The sequence below is a fragment of the Anomaloglossus baeobatrachus genome, chromosome 7, assembly GCF_048569485.1.
Source record: "Anomaloglossus baeobatrachus isolate aAnoBae1 chromosome 7, aAnoBae1.hap1, whole genome shotgun sequence".
Taxonomy (NCBI): domain Eukaryota; kingdom Metazoa; phylum Chordata; class Amphibia; order Anura; family Aromobatidae; genus Anomaloglossus; species Anomaloglossus baeobatrachus.
In genome coordinates, this window is record NC_134359.1 from 103,601,407 (window position 1) to 103,626,636 (window position 25,230).

The 25,230-nt window shown below is 44.6% G+C and overlaps 1 protein-coding gene across 2 annotated transcripts in view; it reads left to right on the top strand.

Annotated features, from left to right (window-relative positions):
- The window catches only part of ERBB4 (erb-b2 receptor tyrosine kinase 4), a 1,420,891-nt gene that overhangs the window by 1,103,333 nt on the left and 292,328 nt on the right, over positions 1-25,230 (top strand). For both annotated transcript variants that reach the window (XM_075317538.1, XM_075317539.1), the window contains exon 17: positions 17,713-17,845. In XM_075317538.1, the coding sequence (XP_075173653.1) occupies positions 17,713-17,845 (133 nt within the window). The remainder of the gene's footprint in view (positions 1-17,712; positions 17,846-25,230) is intronic.

Below are 25,230 nucleotides of genomic sequence, written 5' to 3' on the forward strand. Positions count from 1 at the left end.
GGCCTTTTTGTACTATCAGGAAGTTGGTATTTTGCAGGGTTTTTCTCTGGCCACCATCAGTCCCTTTCCTGTCCTTTCCTATTTTAGTCAGCGGGGGCCTCACCTTTTGCTAATCCTGTCATCTACCTGTGTATTGTGTTTTTCCTATATCACCGCAGTCTTTGAATGTGGGGGGCTTGCTATTCTTGTCTATTTTCTGAGGCAGATAGTTATTCATCTTTCCTACCTTTAGGATAGTTAGTTCTCCGGCTGGGTTCGTGGTGCACAGGATGTTAGTTCACCCCTCGGCTACTTCTAGTTGTGATGTTGTGATGGTTAGTAAGGGGATGGCGGCCAGATTAGTTGCCAATGCTCTTGTCACCTTTTGACAATGATTTGTGGTGGTCTTCCATGGTTCCGGATCATAACAGTACATCCGGCCAACAAATTTAAAGGGTACTCTTAAGAAAGAAAAAGAAAAAAAAAAACAGCTGCTGAGAAAATATATTTTTTTTTTTTTTGTGTTTTTCCTCTTCTTCTTTGGGTTCTGTGGATGATTTCTTTTTCTAGCATGGATGAATTGGGTGAGCGTGTTGCTCATCTTGATGCTAAGGTTTGTCATATAGAGTCTTATCTTGCACAGACTCCCCTTTCAGAGCCTAAGATTCCTGTTCCTGAATTTTTTTCGGGAGATAGGGCGAGATTTTTGAGCTTCAAAAATAATTGTAGATTATTTTTTGACCTGCGCCCTAAGTCCTCAGGGAATCCCGTACAGCAGGTTAAGATTGTTATCTCCTTGCTGCGTGGTGACCCTCAGGAGTGGGCCTTCTCTTTAGCGTCTGATGATCCGATTCTCAATGATGTGGACTCCTTTTTTCAGGCCTTGGGATTATTATATGACGAACCCAATATTGTGGACCAAGCAGAAAAGGTCTTGTTGTCCTTAACTCAGGGTTTGGATTCTGCAGAAACGTTTTGTCAGAAATTTCAAAAGTGGGCGGTCCTTACCAAATGGAATGATGATGCGCTTGCGGCTCTTTTTCGCAAGGGTATTGCTGATGCTGTGAAGGATGTAATGGTAGGATTTCCCGTCCTTTCTGGTCTTGATGCCTCTATGACCTTGGCCATTCAGATTGATAGGCGTTTACGTGAGCGCAGGAAGATACCTGCTGGTTTTGTGCCTGTGGAACAGCCTTTGGAGCCTATGGAGTGTGATAGGGTCCTTTCTAATGCTAGTCGGCAGGGGTTCAGACGGAAGAATAGACTGTGCTTCTATTGTGGAGACGCTTCTCATAACATCTCTGTCTGCCCTAAACGTGAAAGGAGATTGGCTACTTCTGTTACTGTGGGTTCTTTGCAACCAAAGTTTCTTTTGTCTGTCACATTGATTTGCTCATTGTCTTCTTTTTCTGCATTTGCCTTTGTGCACTCAGGGGCAGCGCTCAATTTGATGGATTTTGGGTTTGCTAGGGATTGTGGTTTTCCCATGGTTCCTTTGCAAACTCCTATTCCTTTAAGGGGCATTGATGCTACCCCTTTGGCAGAACATAAGCCCCAGTTTTAGACCCAGGTGCCTATGAGAGTTGCACCAGCGCATCAGGAAACTTGTACATTTTTAGTATTGCATAATCTACAGGATACCTTGGTACTGGGATTTCCGTGGTTGCAGACCCATAATCCAGTTCTTGACTGGAGATCCTTGTTGTTAGCTAGTTCCGTGTCGTCCACGTCTGCTCAGGCAGTTGATGTTCCGGCCTTCTTGTCTGATTTCCGTGATGTATTTAATGACCAGGAATCTGATTCTTTGCCCCCACACCGGGACTGTGACTGTGCCATTGAGTTGGTGCCCGGTTGTAAATTTCCCAAGGGGCGGATTTTCAACTTGTCTGTGCCCGAACATGATGCCATGCGGTCATACATCAGGGTATCATTGGAGAAGGGGCACATTCGGCCCTCATCTGCTCCTTTGGGTGCTGGCTTCTTCTTTGTTGCTAAGAAAGATGGTTTGTTGCGGCCTTGTATTGATTACCATCTTCTTAATAAAATTACGGTTAAATATCAGTACCCTTTGCCTCTGATGTCTGATCTGTTCTCTAGAGTGAAGAGTGCCAAATGGTTTACGAAACTGGATCTCAAGGGTGCGTATAATCTCATCCGTATTAAGGAGGGTGATGAATGGAAGACGGCTTTTAATACTCCTGAGGGGCATTTTGAGTACCTAGTGATGCCTTTTGGGCTCACTAATGCACCCTCCGTCTTCCAGGCCTTCATGAATGATATTTTTCGGGACCTTATTGGTAAATTTTTGATTGTGTATTTGGATGACATCTTGATTTTTTCTGATGATTGGGACTCTCATGTTGGGCAAGTACAGGATGTTTTTCAGATACTTAAGGATAATGCACTGTACGTTAAGGGGTCAAAGTGCCTCTTTGGGGTGCAAAGGATTTCCTTTTTGGGCTTCATCCTGTCTCCCTCCGCTATCGAAATGGACCCGGTTAAGGTTCAGGCTATTTACGACTGGGTGCAACCGACTTCTCTAAAATCCCTGCAGCGGTTTTTGGGGTTTGCTAATTTTTACCGTAAATTTATAGCCAATTTTTCTGCCATTGTCAAACCTCTGACGGATTTGACAAAGAAGGGAGCTAATGCGGAGCATTGGACCCCTGAGGCTATTGTGGCCTTCCAGGAGCTTAAAAGGCGATTCACTTCTGCCCCAGTTCTGCAGCAACCTGATGTGTCTCGCCCATTTCAAGTTGAGATCGATGCCTCAGAGATCGGAGCAGGTGCTGTTCTGTCTCAACGAGACGCTACTTCGGTTAAACTTAAGCCCTGTGCCTTTTTCTCTCGGAAGTTTGCTCCTTCTGAACGGAATTATGATGTTGGGAACCGGGAATTATTGGCTATGAAGTGGGCATTTGAAGAGTGGAGGCATTGGTTGGAGGGGGCTAGGCATCAAGTTGTGGTGCTTACGGACCACAAGAATCTCATCTATCTGGAATCGGCCAAGAGGTTGAATCCTCGGCAGGCCAGGTGGGCTTTGTTTTTTACCCGGTTTAATTTTGTGGTCTCTTTTTTGCCAGGCACCAAGAATGTTAAGGCCGATGCCCTTTCCAGGAGTTTCTGTGCTGACTCTTTGGAGCTTGTCGAACCGTCTACTATCCTGAATGATGGTGTCGTTTTCTCGGCTATTTCGCCTGATCTGCAGTTGGCACTGGCGGAATTTCAGGGGGATAAACCTGAGAGATGTCCTACAGGGAAACTGTTTGTCCCAGACCAATGGAGAGACCGAGTTGTCTCTGAGGTTTATTGCTCTGTTTTGGCGGGTCATCTTAGCATTTTTGGTACTCGGGATCTTGTGAGACACTCTTTTTGGTGGCCTTCCCTGTCCCGAGATGTCCGTCGTTTTGTGCAGTCGTGTGGAGTTTTTTCTAGGTCCAAGCCCTGTTGTTCATGTTCTAGTGGGCTATTATTGCCTTTGCCTGTACCTAAGAAACCTTGGACGCACATCTCTATGGATTTTATTTCAGAGCTTCCCGTCTCTCAGAAAATGACTGTGATTTGGGTGATCTGTGACAGATTCTCCAAGATGGTCCACTTCGTTCCCCTATCTAAGTTGCCGTCTTCATCAGAGTTGGTGCCTTTGTTTTTCCAACATGTTGTTCGTTTGCATGGTATTCCCGAAAACATTGTTTCTGACAGAGGGGTGCAGTTTGTATCCAGGTTTTGGAGGATTTTTTGCTCCAAATTGGGTGTTCAGCTGTCTTTCTCCTCGGCGTTTGATCCTCAGACCAACGGTCAGACTGAAAGGGCTAACCAGACCCTAGAGACCTATTTACAGTGTTTTGTTTCTGCGGATCAGGATGACTGGGTTTCGTTTTTGCCTTTGGCTGAATTTGCCCTTAACAATAGAGCTAGCTCTACCACATTGGTGTCCCCCTTTTCCTGCAATTTTGGGTATCACCCTAGGTTCCTCTCAGGGCAGCTTGAGGCATCTGACTGTCCGGGGGTGGATTCGGTGGTGAATAGAATGCAGCAGATTTGGGGGCAGGTAGTGGATAAATTGTTTCAGTCCCAAGAAACTGCCCAAAAGTTTGCCAACCGGCGTCGGACTGTTGGTCCCCGGTTTCAAGTAGGGGACATGGTGTGGTTGTCCTCTAAAAATATTCCTATGAGAGTTCCATCTCCTAAATTTAATCCCAGATTTATTGGACCTTATAAGATTTCGTAGATTATCCACCCTGTATCTTTCCGTTTGACTCTGCCTGCGTCATTTAAGATTCACAATGTCTTCCATAAGTCCTTGTTGAAGAAACATGTGGAGCCAGCAGTTCCTGCAGCAGCGCCTCCTGACCCTGTTTTGGTACAAGGGGATCTGGAGTATGAGGTTGAAAAAATTCTGGATTCCCGTCACAGTAGGCGTCAGCTTCAGTACCTTGTGAAATGGAAGGGTTATGGGCAGGAGGATAACTCTTGGGTTGTGGCTTCTGACATTCATGCGGACAGGTTGGTTCGCACCTTCCATCATGCTCATCCCGAGCAACCCGGTTGCGTGGGTGAGGGTTCGGTGACCCCTCCTCAAAGGGGGGGTACTGTTGTGACTGTGAGTTATGTTTTGGCTGCTGGGAGGCTCCCTCTGGTGGCCAGGAATGGTTTGGACTTGGACCAGGTGTGTTGTGCAGTGGGTGTTTCCTTTGCTAAATCTCTGCTTATTTAAGTCCTGGTCTGATTGCAGGCTGTTGCCGGATGTCAGTTGTTCTTTGTATCTCCAGCCTGCTTAATCCTGCTTTACACCACATCTACTCCAGATAAGTGCTTGCTCTTTATTTATTGTCTGGTTCTTTTGCTTATCTGGGTTTGTCATTTGTTGTGGTTGGTTTCAATTTATTTCCTTCCAGGGATTTTCCCCCTCAGTGGATTGTTGAGGAACTCCCTGCAGTTCTGTGTGGAGTATAGCTCCTTTGGGACTATGTTTTTGTGGCTTGTTGAATTTGTTATAAATCTTGTTTTCTGTTCATTGGTATGACAAGGGCACCTGGTATAGGACGGAGTTCAGATCGAGCGATCTGAGGGCCTTTTTGTACTATCAGGAAGTTGGTATTTTGCAGGGTTTTTCTCTGGCCACCATCAGTCTCTTTCCTGTCCTTTCCTATTTTAGTCAGCGGGGGCCTCACCTTTTGCTAATCCTGTCATCTACCTGTGTATTGTGTTTTACCTATATCACCGCAGTCTTTGAATGTGGGGGGCTTGCTATTCTTGTCTATTTTCTGAGGCAGATAGTTATTCATCTTTCCTACCTTTAGGATAGTTAGTTCTCCAGCTGGGTTCGCGGTGCACAGGATGTTAGTTCACCCCTCGGCTACTTCTAGTTGTGATGTTGTGATGGTTAGTAAGGGGATGGCGGCCAGATTAGTTGCCAATGCTCTTGTCACCTTTTGCCAATGATTTGTGGTGGTCTTCCATGGTTCCGGATCATAACAGGACCCGTTCCCATTTTCCCATATTAATAAAAATGTAACAGTTTGCAACGTTCAAGTATGTGCCCTCCCATAAGGGAAGATTCAAAAAATGCATAATGTTTAAAAATGTTTTATCTTTTTATAGTTACAAAATAAACAGGTGATGGACGGGCAGTCCACGGACGGTCTGCATTAAACCAAGGGGGAATGTGACGCCCTGGACTAGTCAGGTCGTCCAAGGTAGTCCCATGCACACACACCCCCTCCCTAAAAAGGTGACAGCAGCCAAACTTCAAAACCCTTGTCACCACCCTCCAGGTTTTATGTCTACACCAGGGGGAGTGGAGCCAGGTGGTTGGCTCCGCCCACCGACGAGTTCACAGGCCTGGAGGCGTGAAAACAGTAGTTGTAGAGAGTATCTTTGACAGTGGAGGAGAGAAGTTGAGTTCAAGGGCAGACCTGTGACCAGGCCTGCCAATAGTCTACTCAGGTGGCTGTGTTGGAGCCCAGTCACCTTTGGCAAAGAGGCAGACGGTGGTGGCCGCCTGCATTAGCTGGGATTACAGCCAGTGGAACTGTAGGGACCGGGATCGGGTGGTGGCCTGCCGGTACCGAACCGGGGAACCGATTGGAAACCGGAGCACAAGGAGGGGTACTCAGACCCAGTACGAAGCCCAGAAACCACTGGGCTAAGTCGAATCAATTGATTGAGGACTAGACTTTAGGACCTTTCCCACACAAGACCCGACTGAAGACAACAGCCCAACCTTTTAGGGTAAAGCCACCGCCAAGGCATAGAGACCCAAAGGGCCAGCGTCTGCGGGCAAACAGGGCTCTCCTGACACCCAGCAAGCCGGGGACCGGACTACCGTTGCTTAGGCATAGGAGTCAGAACATTCACATTAAGGAGGTGCAGGAGAAAGGCGGAAACCACCAACCTGTTAAGGGAGAAGCTCCAGCCACGTTCATCATCCCGTTTAGTTTACCAGAGACTCCAGTGTGTTGTGTCATAGTGAGTACACCAATGCCTTCGGGCCGCGCACCGCACTGCACCGCACCGACATCCCAGCACGCACCCGCTTCCCCGCCTCAGCGCCTCCCTCGGGCCCCCGGGACCATCACTCCCCTACCCGCGGAGGGGTCAACACCAAGCTGCGCAACACCGTCCCCGGGAGGCCTAGTCAACAGCAGCGGTGGTGTCCATCCATTCACCACAACCTGTGGGTGGCGTCACGAACTTAAAAATCCCTTACTAACCACCGCGGCCCCGGCCGTGGAACTCCCCACCAGAGTCCCCGCGTGTAGCACCAACTTCCCCCTCTTACAGAGCAACTTGTCCCCCGGGTCCGTGAAGAGCTCGAGCCACCCACCGTACGAGCACGGATCCGAGCGTCTCGGCGGCCGGCCGTGCCCGCGGGGCGGTACAAGATTACGGGATCACCAGTGAGGTCCTAATTGAATTAGGCCTTCTAGATAGCAAGCACTTGGAAAAAGGAAATGCACACTAAGGCCTGTTTCAGACATCCGTGTTTCAGGTACACGTGAAATCCATTTTTAACATGGATGCCACACGTACCCATGTTATTCTATACTGTTACTCACACGTCTGTGTTTTCACACGGATCGTGCAACCTCTTGTGACCCCACACACACACACAGAGACATGTCTATTTTTTCTCCGGCAGCACTGATGTAATCCGCGTGACATCAGTGTGACACGGACCAGAGAAAACACGGGTTTTTTAAATAAGAAGATTTTCTAAATACACCTGTATCCAGAGCTGTTCTCTTTGGATCTGCGGTCTCCTGCTTCTGACCCCCGCTCATTATTTTAATTTTTACTGCACTGAGGAGCTGGAAGCAGGAGCATCGCTGTGGACATCACTGAGGACAGCACTGCCGAGGACAGCACCTCGGGGACAGGTGAATATTCAGCAAGCAGTTTGTGTGCAGTGATGTTCAGGATGTCATCAGAGTTCCCAATGACCTCTGATGAACCCATGAAGTCACCGTCCTGTCACCCGCTGTAGTGCAGGTGTTGCGGGGGTGTCATCAGGAGTCATCAGAGTTCATTGGGAACTCCAATGACCTCCTGGACGTCACTGCACACACACTGCTTGCTGAATACTCAACTGTCCCCGCGATGCTGTCCTCGGCAGTGCTGTACCCAGTGCTGTCCCTGCAATGCTGTGGCTTCCAGCTCCTCAATGCAGTGAATAATCAATGAAGATAATGAGCGGGAGTCAGAAGCAGGAGGCAGCAGAGCCAAAGAAAACAGCGCTCGATACAGGTGAATATAGAAAGTCTTTTTATGTAAAAGACCCGTGTTTTCTATGGTATATGTCACACAGGGGCACGTATGGGCTGTATGACACACATATGACCATAACCATGCATGTAGCTTGTACCTGATTAAACACGGACGTCTGAAACCGGCCTTATTGTGAGCAAAATCAGTTTCTGTTTATTTACCTGTGCACACATAACTTATACCATTTATAAACCAAGTGTCATGATTCTCTTTGCAGAGCATCTCACAGACCTGGAGATGCTCTGCATCGCTTACAGATCTGACAGTGTGTCAATTCCTTGTGCAGAGAATCTTGTCCTTTGAGATGCTCTGCGGCGCCGTCCTTGTTAATGAACTAGCAGCTTGGTCACTATTCTGGAGGCCAGGTTGGTTCTGGGAGGTTCTGGTTACTCTGCTGTTCCATCTCCTATGTAATTGCTGAGGCTTTTTTACTGAGCATGCCATAGTTTGTGTGTCTGCTGTACTCTGATCTTGGCATTCGGACCCCGGACTGTTATTGGACTTCTCTCTGCCCGCTCCCTGTTCCTGACATGTTCTCCTGTCTTTGACCCCGAACTGTTATCTGACTACATCTTTGCTTGCTCCCTTTTACTACTACATGCTGTTCTGGTATTTTGACCCTCGGATTGTGCCCTGACTACGTCTCTGTTTACCCCTTATGATTATACCTGACCTCCTGTTACCAGACCCCACCTCTTCTGACTACCCTTCTGTTCATGCGACCCCATAAGGTAGTGACAACCGTTACACCAATATAACACTGCATGAAATGTTTCAATTGGAGGTTCACTCAGAAAACTTAGAGACTGACATATAAGATAAGAAAATATTTAAACAAAAATAAAACCTTGATTATGAGACTGAGACTGGTATATATTAAACAAAATGTACTAATAAAGTATTAAAAGTATAGAAAACTATTAACCCTTCTATATCAAACATCTACATTAGATGGAGACAATTTAATTATGTTTTACACTTTATTGTGTCACACGTGTAATGTAGACTTTTTAGATACCTCCTAGGTAACTTAAGGCAACTGTTAGACTGTGTAGCCTTACTAGATGCTGTATTGTGGCAATAGGTAACATTTATATACATGTTTTGGCCCCATTTAATCAAAGTTAGCATTGATGAGGGTGCAATCCGGAGTCAAATGCTCCTCTACTAAATGAATCAGGCATGTCTGAGAAGTGTTCCATGTGCCTCACCACTAATCTTACTTCATTCAGGAACTGGAGTAAGACTTTTGGGTTAAGGTACACCGCAACTTATCATGCCCTGGTTCCATTCCATCTGACCCATTGTGGTGGATCTGGACAACAAAAAACACCAAAAATAGGAATTAAAATCCTCCAAAAATTAAGCAAACACTCACAGACTAATGGCAGAAGATGTAAACTGCCCAGGCCAAAAAGACTAATGCCCTGCCAGGATGCAGCAAGACCTCCATTAAATGGAGACATCACAGGTGCAAAGGGAGATGGTAAAATTGCACACTTGTGGCTTGCATAGGTCACTGTTCACACATGCAGGTTCACAGTTTCTAGTAAGCAGCCTATTAGTTACGCTTCATCACAATAGATGCAAGTGTGACGCCCTGGGCAAGCCAGGGGTCACAGGTCACAACACAACACGCACCCCACATTCCCTGCAGGTACACCAAAGTCAAAACTTAAATCCTTGTTGCCTTCCTCCAGGGGCTGATGTCCACACCAGGGGGTGGGCCAGGCGGTTGGCTCCGCCTACCGAGGAGTTCACAGCCCTGGAGGCGGGAAAACCAGGCAGTCCAGCTAGGGCAGAAAAAGTGAAAGGAAGTTAGAGTGAAGCTGGTGAAGTGGTAGAGGAGCAAGTGACAGAGTGGAAGTAGAAAGTGAAGAAAGTGACAGCAAAGAAGCCTGAAGTTGGTGTGTGCCCCGGACTGAGACAGCAAGGTTGACAGACAGCGGTGACCGTCTGCAGGAGAGATTGCTCGGAGGTTGCCGAAAGGACTGTGGGCGGGTGGTGACCCGGCGGTACCGGAGCGGTATACAAAGAACAGTCTGCACCAGGGCAGGGGCCTTTCAGATCCCGGCAAGGCTAGGAGTCGCCATAATTTGCCAAATCCGTCAGTGAAGGGGACCACTGGGTCTCCCAACAACCAAGTCCCGATTGAAGGCAACAGTCCAACCGTTAAGGGGAGACACCGCCACCGCCAAGGCACCAGTTTCCCAGGGCCAGCGCCTGCGGGCAAGAGTGGGGCTCCTCCGGCCCATATCCAAGTCGGGGAGCGGGTTACCGGTGGGAATCCATCGCTACCAACGTTGAACATAGGTGCAGGGAAGGGACTGTCACCGTTAACTGCAGGGCACATCAACACCGCAGCCGTCCGAGGGAACCGTCCAACCAGCCGTTTGTTTACCGAGAACTTGGTCATCATCTTTTGGCTGAGTGAGTACCTCCGTGCCGTGCGGCACAACGCTGCCCCTGCACCTCCACAGGCCCCATAACCCGCCTGTCCACCATCCCAATCCCATCATTGGGCCCCGGGACCACCAATCCCCTACCCACGGAGGGGCAAATCAACAACTGGCTACTCCATACCACCACTCCCGGGATCCCCAGCCAGAGCAGCGGTGGTGTCCACACAATCACCACAACCGTGGGTGGCGTCACGGACAATAGACTATCCCAACAACCAAACCCCTTTCACTCACGGACGAGGAGCGCCGCTCGAGTCCCCGGGATCCGGCCCATCGCTCGAGCCAACGAGCAGCAGCAGCAGGCCGCAGCAGCAGCGGCAGCCGGACCCGAGCAGTGGGAGAGCGCAGCGTCCCCTCCTCCGCCCGCGACACAAGCGGGCTGCGCCAGTACTATATATGTGCTCCATGCACGGACAGTGAGTATAATATGCAAGGCCTAACATTAAGAGGCCTGGCTGCATCCTGTATTAAATATTCTGTGCAAAAGAATAAATAAATATATGAGGTATTGGTAGGTAATATGGCCATAGTACGGAAGCCAACAATCCACGTCACGGATCCTCATTTTTGTGGGTCCCTACACTAATATATCATATATGTACATACATAAAAAACACCAAAACGAGGATTTATTTTTTTTTGGAGGATTTTTATTCCTCTTTTTGGTGTTTTTTATGTATATACATATATGATGTATTAGTGTAGGAACCCACAAAAATTTGCTGAGAGCTTCAGCTCAGCTCTTAATTCAATGATGCTTTGCTATCCCCAGCAAGTTCTGCACCTGTGTGATCATCATATGGCCATGGGAAAATATTGGAAAAATTAATTCACAAAATATATTTAAAACACTGCAAAATGTATTTTTTAAAGAAAGATGGCCCTTTATTCAATTGCATCAACATTAATATTAGTAAAAAAAAATAGGAGAAATCAATATGTCTTTGAACTCTCCGGGAAAGATATTTCAGTGTTCCACATCAGGTTTATAGTTTATATAAGTAAAATAACTTTTGGATACATTTGTAATTTACTTATTTTTAGGGGAGATATCATAAAGAATACAAGATATCCAAAATTACATAATAAATACTAAATGAAAATAAGTAAAGAAACAATCAGCATTGGGAAAGTCTCATGGGGCTACCAAGACAGATATTGGCCCTCTCCTATTCTAGGGGTCAGAAGGTTGTAGTAGGTGACTACACACACACCTGCGCTGGTTGGAGCTGCAATGCTTTCCTGTTAACCATGCAGATTTCTTTTCAGCTGGTGCTGCAAGAATTAAAGCTGTTCTTTTTCCCCTTAAAGGGGTGGTTCACTAGTTAGTATTCATAGGCACATCAATATTATGTTGAGAAACATGGTTTCGTTCAAATAACTTGTGTTGCCAATAGGGCCTGTGAGTGGCGCTATTGTGCTTCGCTCATCCCTTTCGCGTGACCCCCCCAGGCTCCATGACCCCTGATGTTTGGTGATATCACTTCAACTTCCTGTTGACCTGACATCACCGCGGTCGGCTCCAGTCTTTCTGACTGGGCTGTGGGCGGCGTTTCGCCGCTTGTCACAGCCCAATATCTACCTGTTCCCTCCTTCACTGCAGAGCACAATATGCAGGAGCCATGCTGGGCTCTGACGAGTGGTGAAACGCCACCCACAAGCCAGTAACTCAGGAAGAACTTGTGGTATCTGTAAGACAAGGAGTCTGTGTCACGGTCGTCTCCCTGTTTTTTAAGACTAGTGACAGCTTTAGGACTGGAGCCTCTCATCTCCATCTGGGACTCTATATTTAAATGTTGTTTAGTTTCTCTTAGTGCTCTGACAGTCTGAGCAGGGCAAATCAAAGTGTGCCTGCGCAGAACCTTACGGTCGGCTAGTGTAGATTACGTAGAACGCATCATCCACACTAGCTTCAGAAGGAGGACAAAGATGATTGAAAGCGGAGGCGCGGGACCCGGAGAACAGAGATGCCCATCCAACCAGTCTGCTCCACACCGATCGTTAGGTAAGTATTATGAACATCCGGTGACAGGTTCCCCTTGATGTCAGTTTTACTGCTAGCAGCTTCCCAGCAGTGTATAACAGCTGCAGCTGCTCTGTAGCCTCATCCCTTTGTGTTTAAAGAGCAAGGTCTCCTAGCAATCGTTGCTGATTATACTAAATTTCTATTCTGGCCACCTTGGTGGTTTCATCCTGGTGGCCACCTTGGTGGATTCATCCTGACATCGTATCGTCTACATTTTGGTTGTTATTCCACTGTTTGTCTCACCTGCCCTTGTATTGTATTAGTGCAGCGGTAGGTCTAGTGAGCTTGCCTTTCCACTCAGTAGCCATGACTATTGTAGGGTATTCTCAGGGCTTCAGGTTCCTGCTCATGACAGCTGCAGAACCTGTATAGGGTCTGGTTAGGATGTAGAGTACAGTGGCAGATAATGGCAGGAGGTGGCCATCTACCCTCTCACTAGTGCCAGGGCCCACCATTGTTATTGTATTCCTGGTCTCCCCCTTGTGTGTGATGGTGCTGTTGTGGTGTGTTTTTGTTGTGCTTCAGACAGTGCTGTGACAGTCTGCATAGGTTTGCCACAATAATCCCCCAAAAAACAAATCACAAAAATGGTCAAGGTTTATGCTGACTTCACCCAAAAAAGGGCATTTTGGAGGTGGCTTTGGGAAGTCCCATGATTGGCGATAAAAAGGCCAGATTTGGGACAGAAATGTTGGAAATTATAATCTCCATCACTGGCAGTAAATGCTCAGGTTGACAGACAGAACTTTTAGTTGCATCCCCAACCATTTGATGAAAATATGTGTATTGCTAACTGTATCTGTCATAAATGATGAAGTTACAGGCCCCTGGATGCTTCTATAATCACTGCACACACGGTCATTATGCCACCTCCACAGGGTCCATCTTGGGAGTGACATTACGGCTGTAACTAGACTGGGCAGGAGGACAGCGCTTGTTCTGTTTGTATTCCACCATAGAATGTTGAGACCATGAACGTTATTGAGAGCTCATGTAATTCGTAAGCTCGGCTCCCATGCTGGGGAGAGTATTAATGTTATCAGGACTGTGATTCTTCACTTTGTTGCATTGTGTGTTGGCTGAATTAGCAAACCATTTTTACTAACTTAATGCTGCATCCGGTAATAAGATAAGACCCCGTCACTGAGGTTCTTAAGGCTTTGTAATTTTACGAAACCCTGTACTACTTGTACAGCACAACTAATGCATCGGGGGAAGCAAACTGCAGCGTCTTTGTAATCAGAGCATCGCTTCATTAAAGAGATAATTGACTGCCTATCTCTATGCACAGAAAGCCACCTCTCTAATAGATGTGTTATGGCGCAGACTTTCCATAGGCTGCTTTATCAGGGATGAAACTGCTGATGTCGGTGGCTTTCACTGCAGCCTTACTTATTGTTGAGTCACAGCCGAGACGTGGGTGTCTTTAAGATCCTCATTCTCTATTAGGCGCTCATTGCTTTTGCAATAAAGTCTTATTACTTTACTATTTAACACCATCCATGACATCTAATTAAAATCATAAGGATAATGTGCTAATTAGAATACTTGTAAATAGTAAAGATTAATGTAACACTTAATTTCTGTTGATTATCAATTGGGAGAATTTAATTAAGAAAAAGAAGTTTTAGGCCACGTGTATACATTGAGTATTTGGTGAGTTATTTTGACCTCAGTATTTGTAGCCAAAACCAGGAATGAGTAATAAATACAGAAGTGGTGCCCATGTTTCTATTATACTTTTCCTCTGATTGTTTCTTCTTGGTTTTGGCTACAAACACTGAGGTAAAAAACTGATTACATTTCTCAATGTGTGCACGTGGCCTTAAAGGGAACCTGTCACCACGTTTTTGGCAAATAAGCTGCGGCCACCACCACCGGGCTCTTATATACAGCATTGTAACATGCTGTATATAAGATCCCTAGGCCGCTGTGAGAACAGAAAAAACACTTTATAATACTTACCTAACGGTGGCACGGTTAGCTATATGGGGCGTCTCTGTTCTCCGGTGCCTGCGCCTCTTTCGGCCATCTTCGTCCTCTTTATGAAGCCTGTGTGCATGATGCGTCTACATCATACACAGTCGCCGATCCTGCGCAGGTGCACTACAATACTTTAATCTGCCCTGCTCAGGGCAGATCAAAGTGCGCCTGCTCAGGACCTGAAAGAACACGGGAAGCTTGACGTGTTTCGGACTGGGATATGAAAAACAAAAAGAATCTGTAATCATAAGCGATCAGATGTTCAAACTGACCACTTAATGGAGGCCGGTTTGAACATCTGATCTCTTATGATTAAGGACTCTTTGTTTTAAAAAATCCCAGTCCGAAACGCGTCAAGCTTCCCGTGTTCATTTTTGACCCCGTTATTGGTGTGTTTGTGTTTTAAATAATATTTCAATAAAGAAGATTTTTTTAATACTAGTATTCATGCTGGGTCCAACTTTCCCTTTTTCACCTCTAGAATAAAGGTTAAGTCTGCAGCAGCCAGAGCCTTGATCATGGTCACGGGCACCAGTCTCCTGTGGACAACATTAGTGGCCCCATAGTAGAAGACATGCTGCGTCCAGGACGCAGCGTGTCCTGATACATACCCTACATGCTGCCCATGGATCGAGCAGCAGATATTGGCTGTCAGGTTCCCTTGAAAAAAAAACTGAACATTTTTTGTAATAATAGAGCTGGAGTAACAAAGGCTTCAGATCTACAAATAGCTCTTCAGCCTCATTTGTATATCCGTTCACACTGATTTCTCAGTAAAAGAGGAATGGAATGGCCATGTACAGGTAATCCTGGACTTATCTTTGAATGAGCTACATGCAAATAGAAATAGTTTTTGTCTGTAAAATCCTCTGTATAGATTTATAGATTTTCTGTTTCATCCATCAGTCCATGTTTTTTTAGTTTTTTGTACCCATTTTTGATCCATATCTCAGTTTATATACTCCTTATTGCTTTCATTTTTTACATATGAAAAAAAGTCTAGCTTCTCCTATTAAATAGTAAAATTCTGACAGCACATACATTGCAATGGAGATTGATTCACAACACAGCCCAAAGTAGAACTTGTTTAATTTTTGTTTTTTTTTTGGGGGGGGGGGGCTGAACAATTGGTCCTTGAAAAAAAGCACATATATAGAGGCACATTTCTTGTAATAGATTCGGGATCTATATGCAAAAATAATGAATTGGACATGTAACAGACTGACGTGTGATGTAGGCCTAACTTGGGGTTACAAGTAAATTTAGTATCTGCAAGTTGCTTATTGTTCATGGAGGACTTTTCTTCAGATATTTAAAGTTAAACTGGAAACAGTTAGTGATGAGCGAGTGTAATCATTACTATTTGCTACTCACACGGATAGTACGGTATTTGGGTTACTTGTTACATTGCGAGTTTTTGTGTATTCGCCTCGCTATATTCGGATGTCCCGCCTAGCAGGTTTGGCACCTGATTTGCAGCCACAAAACATGCTGGGCTTCTTAGCCAATCACTGTAATACCGCAGCCATCTTGGTTGTGGCATTGCTGTGATTGGCTGGCGGCGCAGCGTCATAGGGTCTCCCACATTGTTCCAGGATAAAGTAATTCTCTGTCCCTCTGTCTCTGTCTCTCTCTCAACGCTTCATACTCACCAATAACCGGCGCAGCACAGCTATCAGACTGCTCCCGCGGCCTATCTTTCTTCTTCTGGATCCACTCATTAGGCTCATACTGTACATATTCACTGCTTTCCCACACACCGTCATCTGTGATTGGTTGCAGTCAGACGTGCCCCAATGCTGAGTGATAGCTGTCTGACTGCAACCAATCACAGACGACGGTGGGTGGGTCTATATAGTACAGTAAATTAATTAAATCATTTTTAAAAAATGGCATGCCCAATTTTGATACCCAGCCAAAATAAAGCCCCACAGCTGGGGTCTGGTATTCTCAGACTGGGGAGGCTTATGGTTATTAGGCTCTCCCCAGCCTTAAAATATCATTGAGCAGCCGCCCGGAATTGCCGTATTATTTGCGACAGTCCCAGAACTTTATCCAGCTCTTCCTCATTACCCCGTTGCACTGGCAGTCAGGGTAATAAGAAGTTAATAATGGCTTTGCAGGACTGTGTAAGTAGTTTGAACTTGATACATTGGAAAATTGAGAGCCAATAAAGGAATTTGCAGAAGAGAGAATGGGAAGAGCAGAAAGGAGAGATATGGATTTTTCAAGCAGCAGAGTTAGGGGTGGACTAGAGTAATGTGAGAGAGTTAGCATGGAGGCCCCAGAGGAGGATATTGACATTGTTGAGGCATGAGATGATGAGGGCGTGCACTAACATTTTTTCATGGATGAGGAAAGGGTGGAGTCTGGAAATATTCTTAAGCTGGAGGCGACAGGAGAGGGTAAGAGCTTGAATGTGTGGTTTGAAGGACAGGGTAGAGTCTAGGGTAACTGAAGCAGCAAACATCGGTACAGGGGAAAACATGATGTCATTTATTGTGATAGATTGGGTATGGAAGTTGAGTGGGATAGATGAAAGATGGTGAGTTTGATTTTGTCCACATTGAGCTCTTGATATGATGAGAAGGAGAATATGGCTGATAGGCACTCTGGGATTCTGGCAGCAGAGAGATGACATCTGTGCCAAAGTGTCATCAGCATATAGCTGGTGCCGAAAGCCATTGGACTTTATGAGTTGACTCAGGGCAAAAGAATAAATGGAGAAGAGCTTTAAGGGACACTGAAAGAGAGAAGGTGGAATGAGGAGGTAGTATAGGCATGTGTGGAGGGCAAGATCTTTGATATCAAGGGTAGAGAGGATCTGTGATAGGAGGGAATGGTTGATTATGTCAAAGGTAAAGGACAGGTCTAGAAGGAGTATAGATAATTGTCTGTTTGCTTCGGCGGTAAGTTGTTAGTAATTATGGTTAGGGAGGTTTCAGTGGAGTGGTGGCAATGGAAGCAAATGAATTCAAAGATCCATGAATGCTATGGTTAGAGTTCTTATATGCACCTTCAGTAGGCAAGAGGTAGTTCTATATGTTAGCCCAGTGGTTAATAATGTTTCCTTGCAAATGAATTCCCAGCGACGCTGACTAGATTTGGCATCCTTTCTTCTACCTTAACGCCACACAACAAAAACATATAGATCGGTTATGTGGCACCCTCTTAGTTTGGTCTTTGTGCATTGGGAGAATCGAAGCCCAGGTTATAACAACAACCCATTTGAGAGTAATTGATCAATCTTGCAGAGTAGGTTGAGTACATAATTGATAACATAAAGATGTCCAATAACGTAAACAAAGATCCCTATACAAGATAGTAATAAAATATTCTATAACAATTTATAACATTATCAACAGTTAGGAAAAAAAAGAAATAGATTCTGCAGTCTGATTTGTCTGATACATTGTTATCATCACTCCTGTTAATATACTTCTTGTCAGTGTCAATATAACTGAATATCATGTTTTCTGTTTTTAATGGCAGAACTCCCCTGATCGCAGCAAGCGTTATCGGAGGGTTATTTATTATAGTCATCATGGGACTAACCTTCGCAGTCTACGTTCGCAGAAAAAGCATTAAAAAGAAAAGAGCTTTGCGCAGGTTCCTAGAGACAGAGGTAAGATCCTACCAAGCGCCAAGGAACAGTCAAAGATTGTGGGTTCAAGTCACTCTCCAATTTTATTTTCCATTGATCTGTCCTAACTCTTGCTGTTTTATCATGACTGTTTTGTTCACTGCTTTGTTTGATTCAACAGAAAACCTAAATCTTCAGCGTTTAAAGCTATGTTCATACGTTGCACTTTTTCAGTGTTTTTTCTTTCAGCGGTTTTTTGCATTTTTTTTGTTTAAACAGCTTCTTTACTGCCAATAAAGCAAGTTTTTCCTGCAAAAAAAAATTCTACAAAAACACAATGTGGGAACATAGCCTTAGGGGTACTTTGCACGTTGCGACCTCGCACCTGCGATATCGTCGGGGTCACATCGAAAGTGACGCACATCCGGCGCCGGTAACGATGTCGCAATGTGTAAAGCCTAGGAGAGAAGATGAACGAGCGTGCAACAGTCAAAAATCGGTGATCGGTGTCACGTCATTCATTTTCATAATGTCGGGGCGTCCGCAGGTACGATGTTGTTCCTCGTTCCTGCGGCAGCACACATTATTGTGTGTGAAGCCGCAGGAGCGAGTAACATCTCCTTACCTGCATCCCGACAGCAATGCGGAAGGAAGGAGGTGGGCGGGATGTTTACAACCCGCTCATCTCTGCCCCTCCGCTTCTATTGGCAGCCTGCAGGGCAGGTAAGTGCATGCGAAGCTGCCGTAGCTATAATGTTCGCTACGACACCTATCACAAGATATCGCATGTGCGATGGTGGCGGGTACTATCGCGCTCGGCATCGCTAGCATTGGCTATCGATGTTGCAGTGTGCAAAGTACCCTTTAGAATCTTTCAGTCACCCGAACAAAATATGCATTGTTCTCAATAAATTCAGATTATACTAATATTCTTTTTTTTGTGTGGTGACAATTTTGTTATTGAGCCAAATCTTGACGTACTAAAAAAGACACCAGGGTGGACAGGAGTGAAGTTACATCAAATTTTGTGACCTTTTTAAAATTACATGAAACAGATTTAAACATCTGAAATTGCTAAACGCCGTTCACAAAGTGGAAAATAACAAACAGGTGAACACAGAAAATAGAGTTAAAAAAAAAAGGATGTAGAGGCCAATTAATCAAGACTGGAGTAGCACACAATCACAATACACCAGTGTTGCTTAAATAGAAGGCTCCAAACTCATTAAGATTAGTGATGGGCAGTTCTGGACTGGTCAGCATCCACACAATTTCAAACTTACCCAAGTATCGGGCCCGGGCTCGGAATTCTTATGGAATTACGGCTAATGATCCGAATCCAGCATGTAGGGAAAACAAAAAAAATAAAGGAAAATTAAAGAAAAAAATAATAAAGCAAGCTATACTTACTAAGGCTCCAATGCGGCTGTAACTCCTCCTGCTGATTCACTTCCAAGACTGCGCATTAGCCTTCATGCATATGCACTGCTTTCCCCACCCATCCGCATTTTGTTATTGGTGGCAGTCAGACGCGCCCCCATGCTGTGTGACAGCGTGTCCAACACTTCCAATCACAGACTTGTCTGTGGGTCTAGTATAAATAAATAAAAAAATTGGCATGGGGTCAACTCCTATTATGATGCCCAGCACACATAAAGCATATGGCTACAGGCTGCAGCCCTCAGCCGTGCACTTATCTAGGCTGTGTATCAAAGTAAGAGTAACCGCATGCGACTTTTTTTTTAAAAAAATATGTAAATAAATTATTTTAAAAAATGTTGCGCAGTCTCCCCCAAATTTTGATACCCAGCCATGATAAAGCCCGACAGCTGGGGGCTGGTATTCTCAGGCAGGGGAAGCCCATGCTTTTTACACCCCAGCCTAACAATAGCAGCCTGCTGCAGCCCAGAATTATCGCATCCATTAGATCTGACAATCCCAGAACTTTACTCAGTTCTTCCCGATTGCCCTGGTGTGGTGGCAATCAGGGTAATGAGGGGTTAATATCAACTCACAGCTGCCACTAAGCCCTAGATTAATAATGGGAGGAGTCTACGAGACCCTCTCCATTACTAATCTGTAAGTGAAAGTAAATAATCACAAATACCGAAAAAATCCTTTTTTGGAATAAAGGATTTAATCTTGAAATGTAATCTTAATTTCAAAAACATCTCAAATTAAGATACATGCACCCTTTATTGCACATGGTGCCTTTTCTAAGTGACATGTGCCTCCTTACACTAAGTAGGAAATGCTATTCCAGTCAGTTCAAGTCCAAGTATAAATGCAAGAAAATGTTAAGTATGATCGCATAAACAGTGACAGCATTCAAAAAGGGCTATATACTATAATATTCATGGTAATCTAATAAAAATGGCATTGAGGGTCATAAACAATTTAGCAAGGTATGATGTAAATTCATCTAAAAAAGGTTGAACATGATGGACGTGTGTCGTTTTCCAAATCCTTTTTCAGTAACTACAAGTATGTAACTATGCAAAAGTTCACCTTTTTATTGTTCCATGACATTATGCATACAAAAATTGATGATATTTTAGCTCAAAGAGCAAGACTTTTTAAGCACTTTGTAAAAAAAAATCTACAAGCCGACATGCGAAATGTGAATTGCAAATGAGAAAACTGACAGCACTTCCTCACAGACAAATGTGAATAGTTGCAAACTGAACATGAAATAAACTCTAACAAATATACAGCTGCACTCTGACGCTAAGGCATGCAAGCAATGAATATAGAAATTTGGACACGTATTACTGCTAAGGAAATAAATTGAAAAAAAAAATGGAGACGTAGCATGATTGGCTGCAGGAACATTTGCAAATAAAATTAAAGTGAACCTGTCAGGTGCAATATGCACCCAGAGCTACGAGCAGTTCTGGGTACATATTTCTAATCTCTGTATACAATAGCATAAATAAAGAGATCTTTAGAAAAGGTATTTCTAAAGATCTTTTATCATATGCTAATGAGGTCAGCAACTATTCGCAAGGGTGATAGTTCCCTTTGCTAGTTAGGCTCCTTATCATGAGAGCACGCACCTTTAAACGTGCTAACATGCTAATGAATACGCAGCGTCAGAGGCATGGTTGCTCTCACTGCCGATCATGCGCACTACACCAGTTTGAAGCCGAGACGCATATACCCATCTTCATTCTATGCATGACTGGAAGTGCGGGACTTCTGATCATGTGCACTGAGCAGAAATCCACCATTGGGCACAGTGTCAGCAGAGAGCGGTGAGATCGATCATATTGCTGATGCTGCGCATTCATTAGCATTTTAGAATACTCACAGCAGGATAAAGCAGTGATTTACTGCTCAGGCCAAGAAAAACTAATGCACTAACAGGGTGCAGCGAAACCCCCAATAGATGGAAGTATCACAGGTGCAAGAGGAGCAAATCACTCACACAACTCCAGAATATGGAAGGGGTGATCGCTGGATGGTAAAGTTGCACACTAGTGGCTTACATAGGGCTGCATTCACACTTACAGGCGCATAGTAACCCAGTCAGCAACCTATTACACGCCCATACTATTCGATCAGGCGGGCTGCCCGGTACTAGTGTGCACCATATAGCGATGGAGTCTCCAATATGCAAGTCCAAACATTAAAGGGGCCTGGCTGCACCCCGTAGGTGCGTGCTTACATGCTAATGGGGCCGACTAGCCAAGGGAAATAACACCCTTGCAACTAGTTCCTGCGCTCATTAGCATATCAGAAATGATCTTTAGAAATACTTTTTCTAAATATCTCTTTATGTATGCTAATAGATACAGGGACTGCCTGGCAGGGATTAGCAATATGCACCCAGAACTGCTCGTGGTCTCGGTGCATATTGCACCTGACAGGTTCCCTTTAAACGAAAAAAAAAAAAATGGTGCCACGCGCTTCTCTCGAGTCCCCACCTCTTCTAATCATTAAACATACAGTCAGGGCCAGAAATATTTGGACAGTGACACAAGTTTTGTTATTTTAGCTGTTTACAAAAACATGTTCAGAAATACAATTATATATATAATATGGGCTGAAAGTGCACACTCCCAGCTGCAATATGAGAGTTTTCACATCCAAATCGGAGAAAGGGTTTAGGAATCATAGCTCTGTAATGCATAGCCTCCTCTTTTTCAAGGGACCAAAAGTAATTGGACAAGTGACTCTAAGGGCTGCAATTAACTCTGAAGGCATCTCCCTCGTTAACCTGTAATCAATGAAGTAGTTAAAAGGTCTGGGGTTGATTACAGGTGTGTGGTTTTGCATTTGGAAGCTGTTGCTGTGACCAGACAACATGCGGTCTAAGGAACTCTCAATTGAGGTGAAGCAGAACATCCTGAGGCTGAAAAAAAAGAAAAAATCCATCAGAGAGATAGCAGACATGCTTGGAGTAGCAAAATCAACAGTCGGGTACATTCTGAGAAAAAGGAATTGACTGGTGAGCTTGGGAACTCAAAAAGGCCTGGGCGTCCACGGATGACAATAGTGGTGGATGATCGCCGCATACTTTCTTTGGTGAAGAAGAACCCGTTCACAACATCAACTGAAGTCCAGAACACTCTCAGTGAAGTAGGTGTATCTGTCTCTAAGTCAACAGTAAAGAGAAGACTCCATGAAAGTAAATACAAAGGGTTCACATCTAGATGCAAACCATTCATCAATTCCAAAAATAGACAGGCAAGAGTTAAATTTGCTGAAAAACACCTCATGAAGCCAGCTCAGTTCTGGAAAAGTATTCTATGGACAGATGAGACAAAAATCAACCTGTACCAGAATGATGGGAAGAAAAAAGTTTGGAGAAGAAAGGGCACATGATCCAAGGCACACCACATCCTCTGTAAAACATGGTGGAGGCAACGTGATGGCATGAGCATGCATGGCTTTCAATGGCACTGGGTCACTTGTGTTTATTGATGACATAACAGCAGACAAGAGTAGCCGGATGAATTCTGAAGTGTACCGGGATATACTTTCAGCCCAGATTCAGCCAAATGCCGCAAAGTTGATCGGACGGCGCTTCATAGTACAGATGGACAATGACCCCAAGCATACAGCCAAAGCTACCCAGAAGTTCATGAGTGCAAAAAAGTGGAACCTTCTGCAATGGCCAAGTCAATCACCAGATCTTAACCCAATTGAGCATGCATTTCACTTGCTCAAATCCAGACTTAAGACGGAAAGACCCACAAACAAGCAAGACCTGAAGGCTGCGGCTGTAAAGCCCTGGCAAAGCATTAAGAAGGAGGAAACCCAGCGTTTGGTGATGTCCATGGGTTCCAGACTTAAGGCAGTGATTGCCTCCAAATGATTCGCAACAAAATATTGAAAATAAAAATATTTTGTTTGGGTTTGGTTTATTTGTCCAATTACTTTTGACCTCCTAAAATGTGGTGTGTTTGTAAAGAAATGTGTACAATTCCTACAATTTCTATCAGATATTTTTGTTCAAACCTTCAAATTAAACGTTACAATCTGCACTTGAATTCTGTTGTCGAGATTTCATTTCAAATCCAATGTGGTGGCATGCAGAGCCCAACTCGCTAAAATTGTGTCACTGTCCAAATATTTCTGGACCTAACTGTATCCCCCATTAATCATACAGCACCACAATCCTATCCAAAAGCATAATATGTTATTAGAAAAGCATTGTTTTCCTAAACACGATCAGTGATTGAACAAAGCCGAACATTACCAACTTTTGGGGAAAGTGGTCGGGGTTGCCAAGCCCGAATGAACATGCTAAGGCCCATACCGAATTTGAAATTGGCAAACCTTTATTGAATAGGTTCGGCTGTCTCTAGCCTGTATCAAACTATACCAAGACTTAAGGCCGCTTTACACGCTGCAACATTGCTCAAGCGATCTCGTTGGGGTCACGGAATTTGTGACGCACATCCGGTCGCTTTAGCGATGCCGTTGCATGTGACACCTTTGAGCGATTTTGCATCGTCGCAAAAACGTGCAAAATCCCTCATCGGTGACATGGGGGTTCATTCTCGAATATCGTTGCTGCAGCAGTAACGATGTTGTTCCTCGTTCCTGCGGCAGCACACATCGGTACGTGTGACACCGCAGGAACGAGGAACCTCTCCTTACCTGCCTCCCGCCCGCAATGCGGAAGGAAGGAGGTGGGCGGGATGTTCGTCCCGCTCATCTCCCCCCCTCCGCTTCTATTGGGCGGCGGTTCAGTGACGCTGCTGTGACGTCTCTGTGACGCTGAACGAACCGCCCCCTTAGAAAGGAGGCGGTTCGCCGGTCACAGCGACGTCGCAGGGCAGGTAAGTAGTGTGATGGGTCTGGGCGATGTTGTGCACCATGGGCAACAATTTGCCCATGTCGCATAACCGATGGGTGTGGATACCCACGCTAGCGATATCGGTCACCATATCGCAGCATGTGAAGCGGCCTTTAATCTAGGAAGGGGTTAATTTAGCCGGCTACACAAGGGATAGAGTATGGTGTAAGAGCAGGAGAAGGAGATACCCCAGAGACACAATGAATGGGCATGGACTGGAGGGTGGAGATTTGTGAGAGCCAAATTGTTTACTAGTTAAAATATATATTTTCTAAAAATATATTTTTTTAATAATAAGTATATGTGGAAATAGCAGCTCTCCTAGATGACATAAAATATGTCAAATACAAATACAGCAAAAACAATGTCACCTGCGTGTTAGAGGAAGGGCATTCTGATAACCTGTAATCTCCACACAACTACATTATAAAATTAAACCATATAAATAAATATATTGATAAATAAAAGAATCAATAATGAAATTGTATTAGATACGACAGTCAGTGCGCTGCAATAAAATCAGAGCTCACCTCAGCCTATATTATATGGTGTTTTATGTATGACACGGGCGAAACACATTTTACAGATGCAGAATATGGATCAGACGAGGCCAGCGATGCTAACCTTGTGGAGACAAGGTGAAATACCGCATTGCTATTAAATCTTTTACAACTTGAAGAGTCCTTTATAATTACCTTCTACATCAGCTTGAGAGATGGATTATTTGTCAAAAACTTTTCAATATATTTTGGGTTTTTCAAGAAAATTAAGGGTGGTGTTAGCCAGACCTCAAAAGGCAAAGAACTGAGATTGGAAATTCATTTTTGAATACTACTAATATATTTCTGTGAATAGAGAGCAAAATCCACTGCTTGTTACTTACGCTTACCTATTACTAATACACTATGTACAAATTTTATACAATGGATTTATTATGTACTCACTGTTCCAATCTATACGGGTATGAAAAGTGTTTCAAAAAGAAAAAAATACAGTCCAATACAGTTTACCAGAATCATCTTATAAAGCTGGAAGAGCTGAGCAGATTTATATATAAGTTTTGAAAGAAAAAAATCAGTATAACTTAGGATTGAACACCAACTTGTCCTACGCTTAGTAC